This window comes from Heteronotia binoei, chromosome 9, assembly GCF_032191835.1.
Source record: "Heteronotia binoei isolate CCM8104 ecotype False Entrance Well chromosome 9, APGP_CSIRO_Hbin_v1, whole genome shotgun sequence".
In the NCBI taxonomy this organism is placed as follows: Eukaryota; Metazoa; Chordata; class Lepidosauria; order Squamata; family Gekkonidae; genus Heteronotia; species Heteronotia binoei.
This window is the reverse complement of record NC_083231.1, coordinates 60,656,721-60,679,128: the sequence shown is the minus strand read 5'-3', so window position 1 is coordinate 60,679,128 and position 22,408 is coordinate 60,656,721. Positions and strand designations below refer to the sequence as shown.

At 40.1% G+C, this 22,408-nt stretch overlaps 1 protein-coding gene across 6 annotated transcripts in view; it reads right to left on the bottom strand.

Annotated features, from left to right (window-relative positions):
- Nucleotides 1–22,408, bottom strand: part of ZNF827 (zinc finger protein 827) — a 205,797-nt gene that overhangs the window by 129,720 nt on the left and 53,669 nt on the right. For all 6 annotated transcript variants that reach the window (XM_060246687.1, XM_060246688.1, XM_060246682.1 and 3 more), the window contains exon 3: nucleotides 1,024–1,196. In XM_060246687.1, coding sequence (XP_060102670.1) covers nucleotides 1,024–1,196 — 173 coding nt within the window. The remainder of the gene's footprint in view (nucleotides 1–1,023; nucleotides 1,197–22,408) is intronic.

The following is a 22,408-nucleotide window of genomic DNA, read 5'->3' as shown; positions in this document are numbered from 1 at the left end:
GATCAGTACATACAAGCCTGATTGCCTATCAGTGATTACAACACAAACATTAATCCTAAACACATTAACTTCAAAATAAATCTTAATCTCACAGTCTTCATTTTTCAATTTATAGTCCTGATAATCTCTGACTAAGATATGAGCATTTTCCACCTTATGGCCACCAGCTACTTGTTATAGCCTTGAATGAGTAACAAAACACCACAGAGCCAGCGTTTTTGTCAACACCACCACGGAAACATTTGGATATCTTGGATATCACAGACAATATAAAATAGGATCTGAAGTCCATCATTGTAATTGCTCACTTGCGTAGAGTCTAAAGCATAACTTTTATTAGCAATGGGATAGTGGGGGTTTTCCCCAGAGAGAGACTACAGGTGTTGCTGCAGGCTTTTGTTTTCCCTTTCTGCCTGTAGCTAATATAGATGAGATCTCAATTTCTTTTAGTTATTGTATGCTTGTATTGTACATGTCTCTAGAGTGCCTCCATCCTAGCTGCTTTCCCCTAGCAAGTACACTGTATTATGGACGACTACATTTTCATCCTTATAAAAGCATGTTAACCACAGACATGCAGCTGCTTGTAGCACACTAACTGTGCAATCCTAAACAGACCTGTACCCTTCTATATTCATTGACTTTAATGGATCTAGAAGGTTATAACTCTGTTTAGAATTGCGCTATAAGGCTGTGATCCAGTCTGCATGGTCAAACTTCTGATGTTTACTTGGGCACAGAAACCATACCCCACAGAACAACAATCTGGGCAGTATAGGGAGAAGGGAACTAAAGGCAGTCTCTTGTGTGCAGCCTAACCAACTCAGTGGACTGCATGGCAAGAATTTGTTGCAGACATCACTAAGGCTATTGCTTTTACTGACCAACCCCTCTGCTGGTCAAAATGAATTCACAGCACTTGTACACATACTACTCATAAAACCATGCTGGATTTTATCAGGAGCAGATTTTAAACTTTCAAGAGCAGCTTTATGGACTAGAGTAAGAATCCAAATACCTTACCTTCATGTGTGATTTGAGATTGTCCTTGCGTGCGCAGCGAAATGGGCACAAAGGGCACTGATGACTTTTTAAGCCTGTATGAATCACCATGTGTCTTTTCCAATAGCTCTTCCTTTTTATAACCAGGCCACAGATGGGGCACTGGAAAGGTTTCCCACCTTCTTCTTCTGAGGCTTAGAATAAAGGACAAGAAAAGAAAGAAAACTCCATTGAGCCATCAAGTGCTTTTCCTCCTCTGCATAGCTACAGTCTATCATCTTCAGCATTAAATTCACAGAAAAACGCATTAACATTTGAATTAATCTCTTTTAAAAGCAGGATTTTTAGCATATAGAACACTTATTGGTTCCACTTTCCTCCCCCAAATGGTTATCCTAATGAAAGTGATTATGAAGATACATGTCAGAGTTCCATTCTTACTATGGACAACCAGCAGAGGATGCTACTGTACCTTACCTAGGCACATAAATACCATCTTGCCCCTAATTTCCATGCTGTTTGACCTATGTAATGCAGAGAAACTGTTCACTGTTTGCTAACTTGCTTTTTGTTTAGCAGCTGAAATATGCCTGGAAAAGTTAAGTGATTATGTACCCAGTAATCCACAGCTCTTGACCAAAAGCCATAATGGAATTATGAATATGACAAACTCCATTCTCAGCAGTGCAAGATTTTAAAGTCCCTGCTGTGGAGATTGTGCTGTTCTGACTCAAGGAAACTGCCAACAATACTTCAGATTCAGAGGCATCTTTGAAATCATTATTCAATTTTTCTTCAGTGCTATTCCTCAGCTTGTTAGTACATTAAGTCTAATGTAATAGGTTTAATGCAGGGCTCCGTTTGAGCCAAAGGCAGCACAACACAGCTGTAAAACTCTGCTTTCAGCATGAGCAATCAGAGAATGCTGAGTACTCTTAAGAACCACTGAGTTCAGTGAGCAATCTGAATTTGGCTCCTCTTGCTAAAGGAGGACAGTCCTACTGATATTCTGTTTCTATTTCATGGATCTATTTTGAATATAGACTACAAACTACTCACTACAGACTTGGAACACAGCCATAAGACTTGCATAATCTTGCATAATCATGTTGGAGAAGATCTGGCTTCCAAAGAGGAAAAAAACTGCTTGAGCAGCACATCATTTCAGCCATATGAATCCCTGGAAACAGTTTTAACTGTTATGACCCGTGTTGTTCTTTGCATCTATGACCTAAGTAGGCAGAAAAGTGCCTCTGAACATGTACAGAGCATATTATCCTAAAGCCACTTCCAGCACACAGAATTAAGAGGCTGGTTCAAAGGACATAGCTTCTAGACAGACTTGCGCTCTAACATCTGAGATGAGAAACACGATTGTCAGTCATTATAAAAGTATCTTCTCAATTCAAGGTAAAGATTGTAAAGCTTGTTGAGAATTCATCATTTTAGGGGATAATCATCATGTTAAGTCTTAGCTGCTAAGGAGAGAGGATTCTGCCTGCTGAACTGACACAATCAACCATCTGACATTACACTGCAAATTCCTACACCTGTTATAAGAAGTTTACAGTGTTACTGTGGAAACAGGAAGATATTTCCACGACTGCTGAAAGGGTATCTGATTATTTTCAATACTGCACAAGTTGGCAGCATATTTCTCATGATATTTGGGAATTACTTTCAGAATATTACAGCTCTTACAATCCTATTCATCAGCGATCATATTTTCTGTCTCAAATAACAAATGTCAATACTATTCTGTGAATAGAAATGCAGTTATAAAGCTTCAAAAAGGTATGGAAACAAGGGATGCGGAGAGCCTCAAGGATTATCAAAGACCAAGTCCAATAAGGAAAGGCTGAGAGACTTGGGAATGTTCAGGCTGGAGAAGAGGAGGTTGAGGGGGGTCATGATTGCTCTCTTTAAATATTTGAAAGGCTGTCACTTAGAGAAGGGCAGAGAGCTGTTCCTGTTGGCACCAGAGGATAGGACTCACAATAATGAGTCTAAATTAAGGGTGGGAAGGTACTGGCTGAGTATCAGGAAAACTTTTTTTACAGTAAGAGTGGTTTTATAGTAAGAATGGTTCAATGGTGGAATCAGCTACCTAGAGAGGTGGTGAGCTTCCCTCACTGGGAGTCTTTAAGCAGCAGCTGGACAAACGCTTGTTAGGAATGCTCTAGGCTGATCATGCATTGAGCAGGAGGTTGGACTAGATGTCCTGTATGGTGCCTTCCAACTCTGTGATTCCATTATTCTACTACATCAGGGATCCCCCCACTAATTCTGAGTCTGTTGGCACATCTGGAATTTTGACATGGCATGGTGAATGCAGCACCAAAATAGCTGCAGCAGGAGTCAAAGCCAGCCAGAAAATAATTGCCAAACCTTAACTTCAATAACACAGTGCAGATCCTTGTGCAGATCCTTTTACAGTGCAGATCCAAAGGAGCATTTTAAAAAATCTGCACAGCCAATTAAATCTCCAACAGTCAACCAGAAGCCTTATTGTGCAAAAGCCCTACCAGGCCCTCCCACCTCCTAAAGACACTGGGCGGCCTCCAGAAAAGGTGTTGATGGGCACCCACAGGCACTGCATTGGGGAACCCCTCCTATAAGACAGTGATACTCAGTGGCTTCAATGCCATTTGTGGGTAGAGATACCAGACCTCAGTGAGGGAGGAGGAGGGGGTCCCGATTTTGGGTGCTCCTCTCCACACACCCCCCATTGCCCTCCCCCCCAACAGGCAAGAAGCCAGAAATGAACGATGTGCCTACATCGCCCAGAAGTGACATAGGCATGTCAATTATGTGAGAAGCAATGCTCTGGTTTTTGGGCAAAACTCATAGAGTCATAGAGTTGAAGGGGACCTCCAGGGTCATCTAGTCCAACCCCTTGCACAATGTAAGAAATTCACAAATACCTCCCTACACACACATCCAGTGACCCCTGTTCCATGCCCAGAAGATGGCAAAAAAACCCTCCAGAATCCTTGGCTAAAGTGCTTCCTGACCCCAAAGGGGCAATCAGCATTTCCCTGGAAGTGTAACAAAGGGCCACGAGAACTAAGCACTGATGCAACCCTTCCAATCCTCTCTCCCATGATCAGCCTAAGTTCACAGAATCAGCATTGCTGTCACATGGCCATCTAGCTTCTGAAAACCTCCAAAGGAGGAAAGCTCACCACTTCCCAAGGAAGCCTGTTCCACTGAGGAACACTCTATCAGGACGTTCTTCCTAATGTTTAGCCATAAACTTTTTAATTTCAACCCATTAGTTCTGGTGTAACCTTTTGGGGTCACAGAAAACAACTCTGCACCATCCTATATATGACAGCCTTTTAAGTACTTGAAGATGGTGATCATATCACCTCTCAGTCATCTCCTCTTCAAGCTAAACACCACTGTTCCCTCTAAACTGAGTTAGTGTGAGCTAGCTCACAGATTTTTAGCCTCCAGCTCACACATTTTTGTCTTAGCTCAGGAAGGATGACCCCAGAGCACATTAATTCAAGCAGCAGCTCACAAAGTAGAATTTTTGCTCTCAAGACTCGGCAACTTAGAGGGAACATTTCTAAACACACCAAGCTTCTTCAACCTTTCCTTGCAGGACTTGGTCTCAAGAGCCCTCACCATCTTTGTTATCCTCTTCTTGACATGTTCCAGCTTGTCTATATCTTTTTAAAATTGTGGTGCCCAAAACTAAACACAATACTCTAGGTGAGGTCCAATCACTTTGCACGATCTGGACACTATACTTCTGTTGATACAGCCCAAAATCACATTTGCCTTTTTAGCTACCACATCAAACTGTTTACTCATGTTCAGTGTATGGTCTAATAAGACCCCTAGATCCCTTTTGTACATGTATGCTTTTATTGTTTTATGGATTTTATGTTGTAATCCGCTCTGAGCCCATACATGGGATAGGGTAGAGTATAAATTAAATAAATAAATAATACTGCCAAGACAAGTCTGCAACCTATAATTATGCATTTGTTTTTTCCTACCTAAATGCAGAACCCCAGTTAAAATTAATTTTATTTGTTTTAGCCCAGTTTTCCAGCCTGACAAGATCATCCTCTATCCTAACTCTGTCTTCTACTGAATTTGCTACTCTTCCCAATTTAGTATAATTTGAAAATTTAACAAGTGTTACTTCATCCAAATAATGTATAAAGATGTTGAACAAAAGAGGACCCAGGACTCCTAATTCTACCATAGAGTTTTGCCTCAAAACCAGAACATCACCCCTATATAGGGTTGCCAAGTCCAATTCAAGAAATATCTGGGGACTTTGGGGGTGGAGCCAGGAGCAAGGGTGTGACAAGCAGAATTGAACTCCAAGGGAGTTCTGGCCATCACATTTAAAGGGACAGCACACCTTTTAAAATGCCTTCCTTCCATAGAAAATAATGAAAGATAGGGGCACCTTCTTTTGGGGCTTGTAGAATTGGACCCCCTGGTCCAATCCTTTTGAAACTTGGGGGGTATTTTGGGGAGAGGCACTAGATGCTATACTGAAAATTTGGCGCCTCTACCTCAATAAGCAGCCCTCCTAGAGCCCCCGATACCCGCAGATCAATTCCCCATCATTTCCTATGGGAATTTTTTATGGAGGTGCATAATGGCTGTGGGGGTGGGGCTTCCCCCGCCGGCCAGCTGGCTGGGGGAGGGGGGAAGCCTGTAAAACCGGGGGATCCCCCACTGGGACCTGGGGATTGGGAAGCCTACCCCTATATCATTTCTAGGTCACATAGCAACATCACATTTATTTTCAGAATTCCTTCCCACTCCCAGTAAGTTTACCCTCATCCCCTCCATCTGCCTGTATTCAGGAAAGTAGGCAAGGTCTTTGCTCCATAGGGCTTAGATTTGGAAACTGGGTCCTATCTTGAAACTCCTGTTACCAGAGGAAGAAGTCAGCTGGCAAAATTTCCTGAGGTGCAGGCTTCATGCCAGGGATGGAAGTAAATGTAGTACTTGTGAATATGGCTCTCTGAGAGCTACAGAATGAGAACCACTGCAATAAGGGCCTTTTCAGTGATTGCCCCAATGCTGTGTAATGCCTTCCATAAACACATCAGGCCAAGGCTCTTTAGCTGCAGCTAACTTGTACTTAATTTTGTTGGCTGCTTCCTCCTTTTGGTGATTATACTTTCTGTGTTGTCTGCTTTTTTAATTAACCTGTTGCTGTTGTCTGCTTTTTTAATTAACCTGTTGCTGTTGGTTCAGCTATTTGAGTGCTTTTAGCTATTTACTTACGTTGTTGATTTCATATTCTTGTTGGCCATTTAGGGATTATGGGAATAATACTAAGAAGGTCTACTCAGAAATCAATCCCAGTTTATTTAGTGAGGTTTACTCCCAGGAAAATGTTGTTATGATTGCAGTCTATGCTATTTGTGTATTTTTAATTCTCTCTTGTACATTCTGATGAGAAGTACTATATGAATATTTTTAAAATAAACGAATGAATGAATTTTACGCCAAGGTATTCTTTATCTCATAGAATCATGGAGCTGGAAGGTACCTCCAGGGTCATCTAGTCCAACCCCCTGGACAATGTAATCATCACAACTGTTCTCTAAAAATTTCCCAACAGAAAGAACTTATGCCTTCCCACAGCCTCAGGGCACAATTTTCCTGTAAGGATCAGCCCCGAAAACCCACTCAGTGTGTTGTGTGTTCTTCGTACTGACCACATACACCCTCACTCAAGGGCTTCTTCCTCTCCTTCATAGAATTAAATGCTGGTCATTTCTCTCCAGATCTGCTGTTTCCACGGACCACGCTGGGACCAGTAAATATCACTTGATCCATAAAATACTATTCCCCATTCCTCCTTGCTTTTCCAGTTTGCTCTTGAACATTGTGTGTTTTGCTGAATTAACTGTTTTCCTCATTTTTCTTTGTTAATAAAAAGACTCTTTAATTTGAACAAACTGCTTGTTTATTCAAGAGTTCTCACAGGGACAATCCCCATAAATGTTGGTGTTTCGATTCTGATTGCACCCTCTCACACAGTACTCTATGCTAATTTCCCCCCCCCCCAAAACTAACTGGAGACTATCTCTTTGGGTAACAATGCCCCCCGCCTTCACTGAGACACTTCTCCACATCTACTGCCTAGCCTCACTTTGCATCCACTCCCCCACCCCTATCAGAATGTCTACTGTCCATTTCCACTATTCATTTGTCAGTCCTTAAATTTCCCATCACTCTAGTCTTGTGCATTCAATGCAAATTGCAAGATATTTGGTCAGGGACTACAACATTCCTGTAAACAGCACACTATCTGACACGCATCGTTGGAGAGAAATAAATGCTGACCAATATCAGAAGCAGTTATAATAGCAGAAGAACAGGATTTTTTAATTACAGGTGAGTTCTAGGTGGATTGGTCCAGAATTGTAACAGTCTGATAATATAAATGCAAACAACAAAACTGTAATGTAAGTATGCTAAGGAAAATCCAAGGGTTCTAAAACAAGGGTTCTAAAAGAGCTTGCGGATGTAATTTTTGAGCTTCTGACATAAGAACATAAGAGAAGCCATGTTGGATCAGGCCAATGGCCCATCCAGTCCAACACTCTGTGTAACACAGTGGCCAAAATTTTTTTTATATATATACACACACACACACACAAACTGTGGCTAATAGCCACTGATGGACCTCTGCTCCATATTTTTATCCAATCCCCTCTTGAAGCTGGCTATGTTTGTAGCCACCACCACCTTCTGTGGCAGTAAATTCCACATGTTAATCACCCTTTGGGTGAAGAAGTACTTCCTTTTATCCGTTTTAACCCGACTGCTCAGCAATTTCATCGAATGCCCTCGAGTTCTTGTATTGTGAGAAAGGGAGAAAAGTACTTCTTTCTCTACTTTCTCCATCCCATGCATTATCTTGTAAACCTCTATCATGTCACCCCGCAGGCGATGTTTCTCCAAGCTAAAGAGCCCCAAGCATTTCAACCTTTCTTCATAGGGAAAGTGTTCCAACCCTTTAATCATTCTAGTTGCCCTTTTCTGGACTTTCTCCAATGTTATAATATCCTTTTTGAGGTGCGGCGACCAGAACTGCACACAGTACTCCAAATGAGACCGCACCATTGATTTATACAGGGGCATTATGATACTGGCTGATATTATTTTTGAGAATTTTTGGAGAATAGGAGAGGTGCCAGAAGATTGGAGGCGGGCGAATGTTGTCCCCATCTTCAAGAAGGGGGAAAAAGATGATCCGGGTAACTATCGACCCGTCAGCTTGACGTCTATACCTGGAAAAGTTTTAGAACAAATCATCAAACAGTCGGTCCTGGAACATTTAGAAAGAATGGATGTGATTACGAAGAGCCAGCATAGTTTTCTCAAGAACAAGTCATGTCAGACTAACCTGAACTCTTTTTTTGAGAAAGTGACTACCTTGCTGGATCAGGGGAATGCTGTAGACATCATTTATCTTGATTTCAGTAAGGCTTTTTTTATAAGGTTCCACATACTATCCTTGTTGACAAGTTGGTAAAATGTGGTTTGGATCCTGTTACCTTTAGGTGGATCTGTAACTGGTTGACAGATCACACCCAAAGAGTGCTTGTGAATGGTTCCTCATCCTCTTGGAGAAGAGTGACAAGTGGAGTGCCTCAAGGATCTGTCCTGGACCTGTTTTGTTCAACATCTTTATCAATTATTTGGATGAAGGAATAGAAGGAATGCTTATTAAATTTGCAGATGATACTAATAAATTGGGAGGGGTTGCAAACACAGAAGGCGACAGAAACAGGATACAGGATGACCTTGACAGGCTGGAAAACTGGGCTAAAATCAATAAAACGAATTTTAACAGGGATAAATGTAAAGTTCTGCATTTAGGTAGGAAAAATCCAATGCATGGTTATAGGATGGGGGAGACTTGTCTTAGCAGTAGTATGTGCGAAAAAGATCTAGGGGTCTTAGTGGATCATATGCTGAACATGAGTCAACAGTGTGATGTGGTGGCTAAAAAGGCAAATGCAACTTTGGGCTGTATCAACAGATGTATAGTGTCCAGATCACATGATGTGATGGTATCACTTTACTCTGCTCTGGTAAGACCTCACCTGGAGTATTGTGTTCAGTTTTGGCACCACATTTTAAGAAGGATGTAGACAAGCTGGGACGGGTCCAGAGGAGGACGACGAAGATGGTGAGGGGTCTGGAGACCAAGTCCTATGAGGAAAGGCTGAAGGATCTGGGGATGTTTAGCCTGGAAAGGAGTCAGCTGAGTGGTAATATGATCACCATCTTCAAGTACTTGAAGGGCTGTCATATAGAGGATGGTGTGGAATTGTTTTCTGTGGCCCCGGAAGGTAGAACCAGAACCAATGGGTTGAAATTAAATCAAAAGAGTTTCCAGCTCAACATTAGGAAGAACTTCCTGACTGTTAAAGCGATTCCTCAGTGAAACAGGCTTTCTCGGGAGGTGGTGGGCTCTTCTTCCTTGGAGGTTTTTAAACAGATCCTGTGAATTTAGGGGGAGGTGTTTGTGAGTTGTGCAGGGGGTTGGACTAGATGACCCTAGAAGTCCCTTCCAATTCTATGATTCTATAAATAAGTCTACTCATAAAAAAAATCCCAAGTTCAATAGGACTTGCTTCTGGATAAGAATGTGTAGAACTGCAACCTGAGTTCTTCATTGGGATTAACTACTAAGTAAATATGCATAGCATATGCATACCACTCTCCATGGTGCAGAGTGGTAAAGCTGCAGTACTGCAGTCCGAGCCCTCTGCTCACAACCTGAGTTCAATCCCAGCGGAAGCTGGTTCAGGTAGCCAGCTCCAGGTTGACTCAGCCTTCCATCCTTCCAAGGTCGGTAAAATGAGTACCTAGCTTGCTGGGGGGAAAGTGTAGATGACTGGGGAAGGCAATGGCAAACCACCCCATAAAAAGTCTGCCATGAAAACGTTGTGAAAGCAATGTCACCACAGAGTCGAAAATGACTGGTTCTGGCACAGGGGACTACCTTTACCTTTTTAAATATGCATAGGCTCTGGCTGCAAAATCACAATGTACTTTTTAAAGAAACAGCATTTCAGACAAGTTTATTCTAATCATACAGTTTAAAAGTATGCACCAAAGATTCTCCAATGACAAAAAGATAACTGATTCCGTAGAATGTGGCATCTCCTTGTCTGCACCATTTCCAACTTCTAAGTGGAAGATCTCTACCACTATATAATGGTATACTCTTTATATTCAGACCTAAGAAACAGATTCCTATCTGGAATTTTAAGCCAAGTACATAACTTACCTGATAATAAAAAGTTGGTTTTCCTACAGTCGGATACAAATCCCTTGGTCTCACGCAGCTAGAAAAGTTACACCCAAGGTGGCTCCTAGTAGTACATCACACTGAGCTCTATAGTTCAGCATAGTTAATATTACTTATTATAAACGTTGTATTCTTGAAATTTTGGAATCTCCATATAGTCTTAACCTGAAGACTTGTTTTTCAGCTTGGTATTTTTTTTTTTAAACTTTAAATTTTTATTAATTTTTCAACAATAACCAACAACTCAGATACACGCTTAGTAATCGAATAAATACAATAATATACCTGCGTTACATTTGTGTCTTAGTTATCTTTTAAGTTAAATTAACTAGAGCTCCTCTTAGTCCTATTATCATTACACTCAGTTGCAAATCTCTAATATACTACAAAACAATATATAACCTTTAAATATACTTTTCAATAGTATGAAAAATCAATATATTTTTTTGGGACATGCTTTTGAGGATCTTCTTTCGAATTTATATAGTTAAAAAAAGGAAACCATTTTTCAATAAAGTTATTATTCTTCTGTTGTATATCCATTGCTCTTATTTGTATAGCCAGTTTATCTAATGCTGCTACCTCCCATACTTTAGTCAACCATTGTTGTATCTTAGGGGACGCATCTCGTTTCCAATGTTGGGCTACCAATAACTTTCCTGCCATCAACAAAAGAGTTATTAATTCCTTTCTCAAATGAGAAAGTTTTAAGTTGGGCCAATAATTTAAGAGAAAAGATTCTGGGGTAAAAGGGATATCGTCATCGGCAAAAATATCTATTATGTATTTAATTTCCCTCCAAAATTTGTTAATTTCTGGGCACAGCCACCAACAATGTAAAAATGACCCTTCCTGCTGACACTTCTTCCAACATTCAGAAGTAGGCTTTATATGGGCTAAAAATAGTTTTTTGGGTGTCAAATACCATCTTGAAAAAAGTTTGTAATTTTGAAGTTTCAAATTTAGTGAATATGTGGTGTAAAGTGGAGATTCCCAGATAGTCTGCCATTGTTCCAACGTAAAGGACATACCACAATCTTTCTCCCAGGCCTTCTGTTGGCTTGTAACTTCGGACCAATCTTTAGCATTAAGTAGATTATAAATAGTCGATGTCAATGTTTTGGTTTGTTTTAGATTCTTTTTTCAACATATTCTCAAAAGTTGTTAACGGCCTATCGATCACTTCTACAATTCTGGGATTGTGTAAAATAAAATATATTTGTTGATACTGAAACCATGGAATTGGTATTTTATATTGAGTTTCCAATTGTGTTTTAGTCAGCATTTGTCTATTCTTGATGATGTTTTGAAATTGGAAAATACCCGCCTCTCTCCAAACTCTAAAGTCTTCGGGTGCACGGCCTGGTTTAAACCATGCTTGTCCTAAGAAGCTTGCCATCGGCGAGGTGGATGGTATTAAAGTTTTTTTGTGCTTATCCCAAAGTTTTAAAGTCAAGGATAGATAAGGGTTATTGTCAACAGTAAAGTGTCTATCTTTTGGAGTGTTCCAAATGGCTTCCCATAGATTGTCCCCTACTAAGTAAGATGCCTCAATTTTTACCCAAGGTTTATCACAATCTTTTATTGCATACAGTAATATATTTTTTAAATTTACAGCTAAATAGTACGCTTCTAGATTGGGTAAACCCAACCCCCCCTGTTTTATTGGCCTCGTCATTAACTTAAACTGAAATCTTGGTTTTTTGTTTGACCACAAAAATTTAGAAATAAACTTTTGTCTGTCTCTGAATTCTTTGGGAGAAATATCGCAGGGTAAGTTATAAAATAGAAATAAGTATTTAGGAAGGACAAAAGTTTTAATCATATCGATTTTTTCTAACAAAGTTAAATTTAGTTTGTTCCATTGCTCTAATTGTGTTTTAATAGTGCTATCTATTAATTTGTAGTTGACAGTATAAAGATCCTGTAAATTCAATGGTATTTGGATACCTAAATGTCGAATAGATTTTTGGACCCACTTAAAAGGAAAGGCGTTTAGTAAGTTTAATTTAGTACTCGGGGACATAACAATAGGGTATAATTCAGATTTTGTATAGTTAATCGTAAAACCTGATACCGCACTGAATTTTTGAATATGATATAGTAATGATGTAATAGATTGGACAGGATTAGTGAAATAAAATACGGCATCATCTGCAAACAAACTTAATTTATATTCCTCTTTCCCTACAGAGATACCAGTTATTAATGTCTCATTACGTACGGCAAAGGCCAGTGGTTCTATAGACAGGGCAAATAGGATAGGAGACAGGGGGCATCCCTGCCTCATACCCCTATGTAGATCGAAATCCTCTGATCTATAATTATTCACGTAAATTTGTGCTATTGGCTTAGCGTATAATGCTTCGATGGAGGTTAGAAATTTTTGACCAAATCCCATATACTGTAACAAAGTAAGTAGATAGGGGACCTCCACCTTATCAAAGGCCTTCTCTGCGTCAATGGCCAAAAGGATTGATTCTTCCTTTCTTTGCTTTCCCAGAATAATTAAGTCCAATGTTTTACGGATATTGTCCGTTAAAGTTCTTGTGGGAATAAATCCTGACTGGTCACTATGTATATAGTTTGCAATAATTTTATTCAATCTGTTGGCCATTAAAGCAGAGAAGAGTTTAAAATCATTATTTAAAACAGAAATAGGTCTAAATGAAGCAGGATTTTGTTTGTCCTTTCCGGGTTTGGGAATTACTGTAATTCTGGCTTCTGACCATGTGGCAGGCATAACTCCGCTGAGCATAACTGAGTTACAGGTCTGCACCAAGGGGTCCACCAATACATGCTCAAATGTCTTATAAAATTCAATAGGGATACCATCCCTACCTGGGGCTTTATTATTTTTGATATGTTTTAAGGTTTCAGATAGTTCAAGTGGTGTTACATCTTGTTCCAAATACGCCTTATGTTCAGGAGATATTTTAGTATTATAATTTATAGAAGTGAGATACTCTTTAATTTTGGTAGGCTCTGGATTTTCTGATTTATAAAGTTGCTGGTAGAATTTATGAAATATTTGGATTATTTCGCTAGATTTAGCGACTAGAGATCCTTGATGATTCCGCATGTTATGAATAAGGTGAGATACCTTTCTTTGAGAGGTCCTTTGTTTAAGTAATTTTATCGATTTTGGTGTTTTAGTAAAATATTTTTGATTAAGTATCAACAGGTTTTTTTGCATTTGGGATGTTTCCAACAAATCTAACTTTTTACGTTCCTGCTCTAATGTCCTTAGCAGTTTTTTCCCACCCTTTTTAGCGTACTGCAGTTCCAACCGTTTAATATTAGTTGTAATTTCTAGTATTAGTGACTGTCTTTCTTTTTTATAGGTGGATGCCATTGCAATTAGTTGCCCTCTTATAACTGCCTTAAAAGCATCCCACAACGTTCCCTGTGATACCTCTTTAGTGGTATTAAATTTAAAGTACTCCTTTATTGCTGCTGTAATTTTTTTACAAATCGATTCATCTTGTAGCAGTAATTTATTTAAATTCCAATGGTAACCTTGTTTGTCTTCATTTTGAACAGAAAGTGTCCCCATGACCCAGGAGTGATCCGAAATTGTCCGTGGGCCTATGTCTGCTTCTTGAATTTGATTAACTATTCTTTTACTTACTAAAAGATAATCAATTCTTGTATGTATTTGGTGTACAGTAGAATAATAAGTGTATTGTTTTACTCCGGGATTTAATGAACGCCATATGTCCACCAAATTGAATGTATCTAATATATTCAATAAACCTGTTGATTTTACTGCTTTTTTCCCTGGTTTGTGTGTCCTGTCCAATTCGGGATCCATTATATAGTTCAAGTCAGCACCAATTATAGTTTCCCCTATCTGAAATTCTGATAGTAGTTGAAGAGTTGTCTTAAGAAAATCTTTCTGATTTACATTTGGGGCATACAGAGATGCTATTGTTAATGGCTGGCCGTCTAATTCTCCTCTAATGAAGATATAGTGACCTCTAGGGTCAGCTTTTATTTTTTGGCAGTGGAAAGGTACTGATTTTGACAGTAAAATTGCTACTCCTCTAGATTTTGATGTCCCTGCTGCCAAATAGCTTTGGTTAAACCAATTTGAGGACAATAGTTTTCCATTTATATTCTTTAAATGCGTCTCCTGTAGACATACAATGTTTGCTCTATCCCTTTGCAAAGTGTTAAGAAGTCTTTTACGTTTTACAATATTATTGAGGCCTCTGCAGTTCCAACTGAGGAGCTTATATGAGCGTGTCATCTTTCAATTAAAATAAGAAAAGAAAAGAAAAATTAAGAACTCAGTGGTGCCACAATACAACACCACTTCTCAAACTATAACCAAACTTAAAAACCTTAAACTTAATTTCCTAATTTGGGAAGCTTTTCAGAGATTCCTCCCCAAAGGATATTTCAGTTAACCCCAAACCACCCCCCAACTTATGCTGTTCTTAACCTTCAAACAAACAAAACAAAACAACACAAATAACTCAAACACCCCCAACTACCCTCAATTGGGGGAAATGCTTCACCAGTCCTCTTTACCTTCAGAGGAAAAGGGAGAAATACCCGTGGTACTCCCTAGTAGTGAAACCACTCACACCTTTAGGGGAACTAAAGAATATTTGAATGTAATTAAAAAAATTTTTTAAAACATCCCAAACATTCCCCAGGTTTGTAAGATGAAACCTTAACCAGGCACCTTGCACAAAAAAAACATACTCCTGCTCACTTGGGAAATAAAATGTATTATCTTATTTAACAATTTAAGGTATATCAAACTTGTCCTAGTACCCTCCTCTTAGTTAACCAAAATCCAGAAAGATGGAAATGTATATAGGAAGATGTACATTATGCTATATGGGTTATAACCCTTAAGAGTTCTTATTTACATTTGATTTCCCAGAAAGTAGAAATCCACCTAAGGTGATTAAGATATTTTATAAGACCATTTGATGACTGTATTGAGATATTAATGAGGCTAAATACAATTATGCCTATCTATATTCATACCATCACTACTCCATTTATATTTATTCCAACCTCTCACTCATTCATATCTCCTCCTTTTATCATTATATAATGTTGCAAAAGCATTCACCAATACAGACATTTCCCCTATTCACTCTATCTCATCCACCAAAAAATCAATCACTTACTACACTACAATCATTCCTAACTATACACATTCATTCAAATACACTAGTCCAAATTTATAGCAACCATGATTTAGCATACTCACTTAAATTTTAGATTTCATTGTAAGTAAAGAAACCCTAAATGATCATTTCAATAACACACACATTCTGCACTCATATCTACCTATCATTCATACTCTCTCATTTAATTAACACTCCAACCATTCACCTTCAGTCATTCACTAGTCTTTAGTCATGACCCATAGCAAAGCATATTACAAACGTTCTCTTACCAAGAGATCATTACACGGGGGGGGGGAGGGGAGGGGAGGGGAAAAGAGTGCTTTGATCTGACTACCAGGAAGGGGAGTTGGGGAGGGAGGGGGGGGCGTGTTTCGGTGCATTGCCTCGAGGGGCATGTGTAAAGCTGCGATGATCAGCAACAAGGTTTTCACGAAGAACACTCTAGGGTATCTTTGCTGATGAGGGGGGGGGAGGTGGGTGAAAAAAGAAAAAAGAACAGCTCCTTCCGAAGTTCTGGAACTTCGCTAGCAGTGGGATTCAGAAAGTTAGAGATTAGAAACGTCCCGAAAATCCAGTAGAAAAGACACCAAAAGACTGGCAGCAGGGGTGGAGAGATCCATAAACGAAGGGTAGGCAAGAACAACCCCAGCGTAAAAAGGTGGCTGCGGAGATTACCCTTCCCCCGAAAGTAAGAGGGAGAGGCAATGGGATCAGGGAGGACAGTTCTGAGCAAGCCCCAAAGTTCAGGCAGAGAAATAACTATGCGGCTTCTCCCCCGCTTCGATCTCTTCTCGAACTGCTTTGTGCGGCTTTGCAGAGGCAGATCGGATTTCTTCATACTACAGATAACTCCCCTCCCCCAAAAAACCCAGCGACGGAAAAAAGAGAGAGATCAAGCATTCACCAGTCACCTTTCAACCATTCATTAGCATATCCACCAGTCATTTATATCCCAATCTATTAGCAAATGGTGCAGTAAAGATATACAATAGAGCCGGGCTCCGCAAAGTTCAGGAGGCTTGTGGCGTTTTTTAAAGGAACAGCAGCCCGCCAAAAGTTTTCCATCAGATGCAACAGCGATCGACGGGAAAAAAGGGAAAGAGATATAAAAAGGGGAAATCAAACAGATATTCAGAAAAACGTTAATGGATAAATCATTTCCTTCTCTCAGGAAAATATAAAAGGTGAATCTTCCAGGGAAGAGGGAATCCTGTGATCTATTGGAGTGAAGAAGTCCGCTACCAGTTTTTCCTAGTGACGCAACAGCTTAGAACAGTAGTTAATCTTTTTGAGAGAAACTCATACAAAATTAACAATATAGCTCCTTCAAATTTGTATAAGTTAAGGAGAGACGTCTTCAGAGGGAGGGTTGGCTTTCAGTATTTCTTCTTCATCTGCCGCTGTTACTTCTATGGAAAGTGCCTTAAGCAACGCTCTGCCTGAGTCAATGTCCGCTGCTGCGTGTAAGTGGCCGTTTTTGTAAACCAATACGTCTGACGAAGGGCTCCATCTAAATCTAATGTTAGCCGCATGCAACTTAGAAACAAAAGGTCGTAGCTTTCTGCGTTTATCAAGTACTTCAGGAGGTAGGTCTAGCAAAGTTAGAATTTTTTTCCCTTTATACAGCAAAGCCCCATTTGATCTCACTTCCTTTAGAATAAAGTCCCGTGTTTTAGGAAGGGCGAAATGTACCAGTACATCTCTAGGTCTCCTTCTCCTGGCCGATGCCATTGCTCCCAGCCTTTGTGCTTTGGCTATTGATAAAGTACTTCCCGCCTCCATTTTCAGTGCAGATTTTAGCCATTTTGAAATAAAAGAAACCAAGTCAGTGGAATTCTCCTCTCCCTCCTCCAGGCCTCAAAATTTTAGATTGGAAGCTCTAAAACGGTTTTCTAGTATAAGAATTTTGTTTTCCAGAATAGACTCCTTTCTTTTAAGAGCTTTCACCTGGTCTTGCAGTACAAGGGCTGCTTCAGCCGTTTGCTCCGCCATCTTGGTGGTAACGGAGAGCTCTTCTGTTATTTCTTGTACTTTAGACTGGATAGGTTTGAGGAAGGAGTCCAATGATTCATTAAAATAGCGGTGTATGTCAGCTTTTAGGAGATTTAGATCTCTTTTACTTATCGGGGCGTCTTCATTTTCTATGCTGGGGCTGGGAGGATTAACATTGCTAGCCGCCATATTTAGTACAGATCTGGTTACAGGCCTACTAACCTCTTCCACAGCGTCCACTTTGAAGAAGTCTAGTACCGATTTTTTTTCTCTCGGGATAGTCTTCTTTTTAGTTTTGTTGTGTTGTCCCATCGAAAGCAGAGTTTATAATTGTGCCTGGTGACTCTAATATAGGCTATATAGGGGGAATGATCAGGAGCTCGATCAGACTGCGTCCACCATGTTCAAGCGACGCTCCGCCCCCCAGCTTGGTATTTTTTAATGTAAATTCTATATTGTGTTTTTTATAATGTGCTTTTATATTGTAACAGCCAATGACCATGTATTTATTTTTTAATTTTTTTTATTTTATTCGATTTATATCCCGCCCTCCCCACCGAGGCGGGCTCAGGGCGGCTTACAACAGAAAAAAAAAGCTAACAAAAATCTATTTAAATACGTTAATAATTATACAATAAAATACATAAAAACCTAAATATGTACAATAAACCATTCATTCAACTTCTGAGATTAAAACATTTCCTTCCCCATAAGCAAATACTGTAAATGCCAAAGAATTGCAATGCACTTGCCAATGGAGGTTCTGCCAAATTACTCACTGTAGGAGAAGTGGCTTATGAGATAAATCCTACATCATACCTTAGCTTAACTGTGAGGAAAATATTTAAGTATCTGAAAGCATATGCTTTACTCACTACTATAGTGTGAAAGTTATATTACTGCATATATTCAGAATCAATCCTTTGTATCAGATTCTGTTAAATCTGAAATTAAGAAAAACAAAAATCAAGACTTTTATCATATACAACTGAAACTTTTAAAAGGATGTATAAGCCATTGCATTCATTTCACATGCCAGCAAGCTCATGTTAAAAGATTCTACAAGCTAGGCTTCAGCAGTATGTAGATTGGGAACTACCAGAAGTTCAAGCTGGGTTTTGTAGAGGAACTAGAGATCAAATTGCCAACATTCGCTGGATTATGGAGAAAGCACAGGAGTTCCAGAAAAACATCTATTTCTGTTTCATTGACTACGCTAAAGCCTTTGATTGTGTGGGTCACAACAAACTGTGGCAAGTCCTTAAAGAGAGATGGAAGTACCAGACCACCTCACATGTCTCCTGAGAAACCTGTATAAGAGTCAAGAAGCAACAATCAGAACAGGATATGGAACAACTGACTGGTTTAGAATAGGAAAAGGAGTTCGACAAGGATGTATATTGTCACCCTGCTTATTTAATTTATATGCAGAGTACATCATGCGGAATGCTGGCCTGGATGAAGCAGAAGCCGGAATTAAGATTGCCGGGAAAAACATCAACAACCTCAGATATGCAGATGACACCACTCTAATGGCAGAAAGTGACGAAGACCTAAAGAACCTCTTGTTGAGGGTGAAAGAGGAGAGCACAAAAGTAGGCTTGAAACTGAATATCAAAAAAACTAAGATCATGGCATCCGGCCCCATCACACCTGGGCAAATAGAAGGGGGAGACATGGAAGTAGTGACAGACTTCACATTTCTGGGATCCAAGATCACTGCAGATGGTGACTGTAGCCATGAAATTTTTGCTCCTTGGGAGGACAGCTATGGCGAACCTGGAGCACTCACTGGAGAAGATCCTGATGTTGGAAAAGACAGAAGGCAAAAGAAGAAAGGGACGGCAAAAGATGAGATGGCTGGACAGCGTTACTGATGTAACAAACACGAATTTGAGCAGACTTCGGAGGATGGTGGAAGACAGGAGGGCTTGGCATGACTTTGTCCATGGGGTCGCAAAGAGTTGGACTCGACCGTGCGACGGAACAACAAAATAAGCCACTCTAAGCCTGCCATGGTGGGGAGTAAGGTAAAGGTAGTCCCCTGTGCAAGCACTGAGTCGTTACTGATCCATGGGGTTACATCACATCACAACATTTTCGTAGCAGACTTTTTACAAGGTGGTTTGCCACTGCCTTCCCCAGTCATCTACACTTTACCCCCAGCAAGCTGGGTACTCATTTTACCGATCCTAGAAGGATGGAAGGCTGAGTCAACCTTGAGCTGGCTACCTGAATCCAGCTTCTGCCAGGATCAAACGCAGGTCAAAAGCAGAGCTTGGACTGCAGTACTGCAGCTTACTACTCTGTGCCACAGGGCTCCTTGGCAGGGAGAGTGGGGTACAAATTGAACTAATAAAATAAATAAATTGTAGACAAAACAGTATTTGAAAAGAGATTCTTACTATGATTCACAGCAAAAGTCTTTTGAAAACAGTACATGTTACTTATTTTTGACACAAAAGACATCTTCCATTTTTAAATTGGTTCATAAGAACATTTCAGGAAAAGATCTAATGAGTGATCCTCCTTGATCCCTTTCAGTGCCATGGAAGGTGAAATGTCTGGCCTTCTGAAGCCTGACCAACAATATGTAAAATGCAACCACAGAGCTGTACACACCATGGTTACAGATACCCTGGAATATGAACATGAACTTTCAGTACTTGTTGATAAATTCACCAATAACTTACACTTTTGACATACAAGACTGTCCACATTCCATATTCCCTCCTTCTATGTTTGCCAATCCTGGTTTAGTCTCACTGCTCTGAGCTACCACTAGAACCAGAACTGTTGAAGAGCGACCATGGGGCCCTGGACAAAGATTTTTTCTGGGCTTCCATACAACACTGATCCAAACCAAATATCGTAACAAAACAAATTACTTGGCCTGCTGTTACCATGAAACTTACAATAACAAAAGGATCCACAAGTCCGTTTGTCTGTTCATTAGGAGTTGCCAGGCAATGCTGGAAGGCTGAAGGCAAGGATGTTGGTGGCAGGTGCAATGCTGCCTGTAGCATCTCATCACTTGCAGTAAAAAAACCTGAAGTGACATAGGTGGCTCTAGGAACTGCCAGCGATTCCTAGAGTTACCCTTTGTCACTTCCTCTTTTTTTTTTTTACCACAACTGATGCAATGTTGCAGCTGGCATTGCAGGATTTTTTGTTTTGTTTTTTGTTTACCCACCAATTCTCAAAGCATCAGAAAATAAAACTAGGAGTGTCAAAATTAACCACCAACTTCAGGATGATCGTAGGTGTTCCAGTACTAAAAAATGACCATCCTAGCTGACATTGTCTCCAAAGAACTGCTGTAAAAGAAAAATAAATTAAAATGCATGTTAAATGCTGCATGATTCCAGCTTCACAGGCCCTCAAGCTGATGTGAGCCCCCTGAATTTTATACCCCAGTCTCCTCCCTTTCAGTGGTGGCCCTAACTAGAACCATAATGAACAATGTGACTTTACAAAGGAGTATAGCTTTGAAGTTATAGAGAAGGGGTGTCAACCTTAGGGATACGGGTGACAGCTGGCCCACCCAAGGTTTAATCAGACTTGTGGCTCTCTTCCCCCCGCCCCCCCCGCCCCCTGGAGCAGCTGGAGCTGCTGCTGAGTGGAGGGAACAGAGGGAAGGGCTGCAGAACTTCCCAGATCGTCTTTGCAGGCTTCTGGGGTCTGTTGAAATACAATGCAGCACAAAACAAGTTGCAAAAAAAAAGTGCAATGGATTTTTCATTCTCAGAGTAGTCTACCTGGGACCAGAGACCTTAATGGAAAATCCATTCCGGATTTTCTTTGTGACTTTTTTTGTGCACCAATGTATTCCAATGGAGCCCCCTGCAAGTCAAGTGACCTTCTTGGCTCCTATTATTTTCAATGGGCTTTCAAACCTCTCCCATCTCAAACTACCCTGTAAAAAAAATGAAGACTCTGGAAGGTGGTATATTCATTGCACATATGTATATATGTTATGGAACAGTCTACTCACCCCCGATATCTATGTGACTTAGCTTGGGCTTACTGGATGGAGCTCTTGTTTCAGTTTCTAGTTTTCTGTTAGCTGTAGTTGTTGGTCCTAAAATTGTCCCCTTGCAAATAAAAGGTTGATGTTTTGAGCCAGCTTGTCTCTGCTGATTGGACCTGGGAATAATTGCCTGAATGAGCACTCTAACCTGGGAACCGACAGCCAAAGGGGGACATTATATAGAGAGCCAGTGTTACTTTTGAGTAGACCGGGGGGGGGGAGAAGCTTGTAATGCCAAGCCATGTCATGTTTTCCTAAACTCAGAACACTTTATATTTTTTAGTTTGTATTTTTAGATTCTGCCGTGATCCTTGTACTTTATCCTGATGTTTTATTTTTTAAAAAATTGCAGTGCCAAATCCCACTATTCCTCCAACTTTCCAATTTACGAAGGCATCTTTTAAGGTGGGGGGGGAGAGTTTGGGAGGTATGAGATATCAAAGACTGTTAAATAAACAAAATATTGCGAGAGTGTTACTGTTTTAAGTTTGTTTGTATTTTAAGTTAAAAAACAATCCCATCAATTGTCATAGATCCAGGAGTTAGTTGTGTTAGTCCATGGGTGGCCAAACTGTGGCTTGGGAACCACATGTGACTGTTTCACACATATTATGTGGCTCTTGAAGCCCCCACCACCTTGTTGGCCAACTTGGAGAATGCATTAAAGTTCCTTTCTTTCTATCTCTCCTTCCCTCTCCCATCTATTTTCCTTCCTTCCTTCCTTCCTTGTCTTGTGGCCTCTCAAACATCTGATGTTCATGTCTTGTGGCTCTCAAACATCTGACATTTATTTATGTGGCTCTTATGTTAAGCAAGTTTGGCCACCCCTGTGTTAGTCTGTTGCTGCAAAATAGTAAAACAATAGCATCTGTAAGACTAACAAATTTTATTGCAGAATCAGATTTTGAGAAACAC